The sequence below is a fragment of the Nicotiana tomentosiformis genome, chromosome 6 (genome assembly GCF_000390325.3).
Source record: "Nicotiana tomentosiformis chromosome 6, ASM39032v3, whole genome shotgun sequence".
Taxonomy (NCBI): domain Eukaryota; kingdom Viridiplantae; phylum Streptophyta; class Magnoliopsida; order Solanales; family Solanaceae; genus Nicotiana; species Nicotiana tomentosiformis.
In genome coordinates, this window is record NC_090817.1 from 76,726,469 (window position 1) to 76,732,468 (window position 6,000).

At 33.4% G+C, this 6,000-nt stretch overlaps 1 protein-coding gene across 1 annotated transcript; it reads right to left on the reverse strand.

Annotated features, from left to right (window-relative positions):
- Nucleotides 1-1,295: 1,295 nt before the first annotated feature.
- On the reverse strand, nt 1,296-3,871 carry LOC104103503 (stemmadenine O-acetyltransferase-like). Its single transcript, XM_070177495.1, has 3 exons — nt 3,344-3,871; nt 2,316-2,847; nt 1,296-1,850 (listed from the first exon to the last, which is right to left on the reverse strand). Exons 1-3 carry the CDS (start codon nt 3,818-3,820, stop codon nt 1,516-1,518), a joined length of 1,344 nt encoding a protein of 447 aa, XP_070033596.1. The 5' UTR covers nt 3,821-3,871; the 3' UTR covers nt 1,296-1,515.
- Between the last annotated feature and the right edge of the window lie 2,129 nt (nt 3,872-6,000).

Below are 6,000 nucleotides of genomic sequence, written 5' to 3' on the forward strand. Positions count from 1 at the left end.
CAATATATGAATTTTCGTAGCAAACAAATTAATTCTTTTGCCACGATAAAACACCTTGTGGCTACAACATAAAGACTGCTACAAAGTTTATTTGTCGTGGCAAAAGAATAAGAGTTTTTGCTATAAGTATATATTTTGTGGCAAAAAAAGTTCTGTTAATATTGCTACAATACCAAAAATATTCGTAGCAATAAATATTAGTCCTTAGCCACGAACCATGTAAAGTATGTAGCTAACTTTTAGTTACGCTAGCTACTTCTTGCTACGGAAAAAATTATTGTGGCTAAAATGTTTAGCCACGGAATTTTTTATATTTAGCTGCAATATATTTTGTAGCTGTAAATACATAATGTTGTAGTGGCAATTCGACTGTTTTTAACAAAAATCCAAAATTGAACAGAATAATTGAAATTCTAAAATTCAAATCGAAAAATTTGGTCACACCAGTTTTCAATGCTTACCTTACGTAACCAAAGAAGGTACGTTATACTTGCAGTACTCTCGATTAAGAATTAAGGACTTCACAGGACGCATGGATTTGGCAAATTCTAGCTCGCACTAATAGTATTATTGCAACTTTTTAGTGTGTCAGTCCGACCATATGTAGGAGGATTAAGGAGTGCTGTATGAAGTTGATCATAAATTTCTTTCACCCTTTTGTGAATGAGTTTAATTTCTAAGCAACAATGGTATAATAAATATTTATACAATAAAGTTAATTCAAAGATAATTGCAGATAACTCTAATTTAATAGTATTAATTAATATTCTTGAATAAATAATTAATAACTTGTTATAACATATTAAATTACACTGATTATGTAACAGAGTCATTAATTATACTGTCATGCGTACAACTTAAATCTTTTTTAAAATAAGCTTGATCAGAGCGCCCTAGTTTAACTTGTTCTTTTTTTTTTTCATGCAAATTATATTATAGCCAGTAGAGGCGAAGCTAGAATTTAAAGTTTATGGGTTCTGAATTTGCCTCGTAACCCATAGATTGTCTTAGTTACTGTGTTCACAATTAAATATTTGTACATATTTAATAAATTTCTTAATATAAATATAGTGTTTAAGAAAAAGTGACTGAGTTCGGCCGAAACCACACGCTAACTCCGCCTCTTATTGCCAGCGGGATGAGCCGAAACGGATGGAATATAAATGTTCCGAATTCACTCACTTCCTAGGCGATGAATTATTTTTACTTTTACTATATTATTATAGGTATTTAATAGGACGCTACTATTAAGTAAAGATACCAGCAACAGTACTAAAATAAGGATTTGGGCCTGGTTAAATGAAATGCTTACTTCATTTGAAACACCTCAATCTATTACACATTGAAAAACTTGGCACACACTAGACAATGAAAAATGCAAGAATACATACAATGGAGAGAGAACGTTTGTGCCAGCCAAATTAGAAAGATGCAGAAAATTTCTCTATCACTTCCAAGACAAATTTGTAGAAAGTTGATAAATTCTTTGAACCTTTCTCCAAATGAGCTATTTAATTAGTTCGTGCAAATACTTGGATTTGGCTTGGCATATGCGAGAAACTCTGGATCCTTTTCCACAACCCTAATCTCTTCATCATCAGATGCAATCCACAACTCTATACCCTCTTTGCATGCACTTTCTAAAAAGACAAACTGATGTTTGGATCGAATATTAGCAGCATCCAAATCCCCCATATGAGCAACCCAAACAGGCTTTCCCCAACCATAATTAACATCATATATTCCCATATTGCACCAGCTTGTGAATCTAAAAATCTTTATGTTCTCATTTGTTGACACACTTTCAAGCCACTCGTTAAGGGTCGTGAATGTAGACTCGTTGTCTATATCTGTTGAAGACATAATTAAGTAAATTAAATATATATATATATATATATATATATATATATCTGTTGAAGAGCATATTTTCATTTACTTAATTATGTTTTCAGCATTATATATATATATATACAGAGGCGGATCTAAGATTTAAATCTTGTGGGTTCAATTTTAAAATTTTTAACATTGAACCCATTATATTTTTAAAGTTATGGGTTCATATCTACTATTTTTGCAATTTTAATAAATTTTTACATACAAATTTTTACTCCGCGTCGAAAGTTATGGGTTCAGTTGAACCCGTAGCTAATATGCTACATCCGTCTCTCTCTCTCTCTCTCTATATATATATATATATATATATATATATATATATATAATGCTGAAAACATAATTAAGTAAATGAAAATATGCTCTTTCTCTGATAAAAAATTACACTTTCAGATGAAATGATCACGTAGTTCAAAAGTATATACCTTTAATGTTCTCAGCGGTTAATTGGGCAAACACCTCCCTTAGCATTATTGCCAAATCAGGCAACTCTATGCTAGCATCTAAAGGGTCATAAAAGGCAAATGCTATCCAAAGAAGGTTTCCAAAAGAGTTTTGGGGCAAAGGTGGCTCAACGCGAGGCCTTAAATTTGCAACATGTGTGATCACTAAAGTCTTTGGTGCATCCGTAAGGAATTTAGAGGCTGCTGCAATCCGTTTGCAAAGAAAAGCTGTCAATGCTTCAATCTTAGATGGAAAAGGAACACTTTGGCTAGATGTGTTAGCTTTGAGAGCTTTTATGGCTTTGGAGTCGAACAAGAACCTTCTCATTGGCGATTTTGAGCCTTGGAAATAAAAGTTCTCGAAATTCCTTATGAACTTAATTGGTAATGATTCTATTGGAGGGAATAGAGAGATTGCTGAGGTGAAGTCTGGATCCAGTGTTTTATCACCTTCACCATGGGTAAGCTTGGCCCATGTTTTCAAGAAAGAACTCATCGCAGAAGCATCTACAACCTGTTAGTAGAAAATCAAATTAAAAAAAGTCACAAGAAAGCACGAATTTATAGAGTTGAAAGAAGGCTATTCAGAACATTCATTTTTTTCATCAACAAACATGTTCGTTTAAATTTAAACCTAAATTCAATTCAAGTTTTAAATAAAAACTAAAAATTCTAAGTCATTTTTGACTTTCGATGTGAGACAAACCCACTACAATCTTCATATATTTGCTCCCTCTATTTTATTTATGTGACGTAGTTTGACTTGACATGGAATTTTAAAAAAAAAGACTTTTAAAATTTGTGGTCTTAAAAGGTTAAAGGGTAAAAGGAGCTTTCAATTCGTGCGACTATAAAAACTTCTCATCGAGAGTAAATGAGTTAGATAGAAAGTTTGAAGTTGATTTTTTTGCAAATATAGAAATGTGTCATTTTTTTGGAACAAATTAATAAGGAAAGTGTGTCACATAAATTGAAACCGAGGGAGTAGTACAAACTATGCAAAAGTCAACCTTGTGAAGCATGCAAACTCCAATTGCTCTTCCACCGCATTCAAATGTGGAGGTTTGTACAGCAAGGAGAGGTTGACAACTCTGTTCTAGGCAGTTTCCTTTGCATGGAAGGAACTTGTTAAGGAATGGAATATCAGGATTTTCAAGAAACATAGAGAGATGGAAGTTTGCTTGAGCTTCCATATATAGAACTCCATCGTCATTGCACTCAATAGAGTTTAAGTCTTTGAATCTACCAGCAAGAGGATAGTAATAACTTAGGGTTTCAGCAAGAGATTTCTTAAGGAGATCTGAAGCCAAGGTATTTTCTTTATTCAAGTGGTCATTAACAACGTTGGCATTATTGTAAAAGAGAATGACTGGGACGTAAGAAGATGGAGCAAGCTGATCTAGGAAGGAGATTTTGTAGTTCCTTAGGTGCTGAGGAGTTGGTACAGAGGGTTTGATGTTTTCCTTGGAAAGAACTTTAACATCCATAGTTTCAAATTTGGGAAGTACACTGAATTTACTGATAATCCCTAGTATCTCTTAGAAGGCTTTTGAAGGAAATCGAAGTGTAGTTGTTGGCCGCATTATAAAAGAATACCTAACTTTTTGGTGTGAATTTATTGGTGAGCAAACTCAAACTCAAACCTATATTTATGTAATGTAATTTTTATTTAAATTTTATACTCCTTAACTCAACTCTAAAATTAATACTCCTACAATAGAATTTGCACTATAGGAGCTATTGGTCATATCTTTGATCTATATGCTGTTTTAATTGATATTTATGTAATTTTTAAAAAATTTATACTTCTTAATATTGGTACAGGCGCAACACGCATACTTGAAGACTTGTTATATTAAAAGCAAGAAGGTCCTTAGTAAAATATTATTCGCCCTTTTTACCCTTTAAAACTAAATTTACATTGGGACAACATCGTCATTTAATAATTTTCTTATATTTAGGACTTTGAAATCATACAAAAATTTAGTTTATCAATTTTTTTCTTATTTGCATTAAGTATAGGATTTCTAACGTTAATTATGTGTTTAAACAATAAAACTTGAAGGATTCTAATTTATTGCTTTCTAACATAATGACGACAAAAAGAAATAGAGTTTCCTTAATTAGTTATAAAGTTCTAACAATTTATGAAAGTTAAAGTGACAGATTTCTTATTTAATTTAAATAAGGTTAAATTGGTTCTCTAATATTGGTAAAACAATATCTTTCCCTTGCAAACAACAATAGTAAAATATGTACACGTTTAGGACTAATAATATGTTTAGATCTTTAAAATTAAATATATGATTTTGAGAATCCATTGTTTTGATTAAAATATTGTCATTCTTCTTTAGTTTCATCATGTTTTTTAATTCATTAGCATTGAAGGCCGTATGATATTTTATAGACTAATGTTAGTGTTTATCCATTTGAAGGTCACCAAAAGATGGTTCTTTCTATAAAAAAATCCCCATCAAGTGCCATAAAAGTTTGATTTTGGTAGGAGAAGATAAGACCATCAAAATCAGCTTTCATGTTATATTGATGGGTAATTTTTTAAAATTTTCATTATATCTTTTTGTTTTCCTAGAGGGAGTGAACTTATTTTAACTTTCGTTCTTCTTTTAAGTTTAAGAGTGATTTTCTTCTTATTTGGAAAGGTGAAACTAGAATTTTAGTGCCATAAGTTTACTCTTTTGGGGATGGATGAAAGAATTGATAAAAAGTTTGAAAAAATTAAATTTTAAAATATTGGTACTTGCATGCTGTAAAAGTCTAGGCGAATGTTGTTTATATAACAATTCGACCGGTCGTTTTGAGTATTATAGCCCCGTTCCCCCATTTATTGCCTATTCTATGTTTGTTTGTTGTTATGTAACTTGCTGGGGTGGTTGGCTTGGTTCCAGGGATGTTTCAAAATAAAATGGGACACTTAGTCCCAAGGTTGGAAGCCTAAGTTGAAGGAGTTGATCGGATATTGACTTATGTGTAAATGACTCCGGAATGGAGTTTTGATGGTTCCGATAGCCCCGTAGGTAATTTTGGCTTGAATTGGCGAAAGTTGAAAAAGTTGAAGTTTGAAGAGTTGAGAAGTTTGATATGGTTACCGGGCTAAGATTTTGGTTTCGGAAGTTGGAATAGGTCCATTGTGTCATTTATGACTTGTGTGCAAAATTTGAGGTCAATAGGAGTTGGTTTGATAGGTTTCGGCATCGATTGTAGAAGTTGGAAATTCATTAGTTTCATTAGGCTTGAATTGGGGTACGATTCGTATTTTTTATATTGTTTGATGTGATTTTGAGGCCTCGACTAAGTTCGTATGATGTTTTAGGATGGGTTGGTATGTTTGGATGGGGTCCCAAAGGCCTCGGGGATGATTCACATGGAAATCAGACTAGAATTGAACTTAGAAGAATTTGTGATGTTGCTGATGTCTGGTGCCATCGCACCTGCGGAGGATCGGTCGCAGGTGCGCGACCACAAAAGTGAGCCAGGGGTCACAGGTGCGGTTTTGTAGGAGTTGGGCAGTGGTCGCAGGTGCGGGGAGGTATTCCGCATATGCGATCCCGCAGATGAGACGAGTCTTCGCAGATGCAGAGTTTGGTAGATGTGGCTCGCGATCGCAGAAGCAGAGAGGAATGCGCAGAAGCGGACGCGCAAAAGGGAT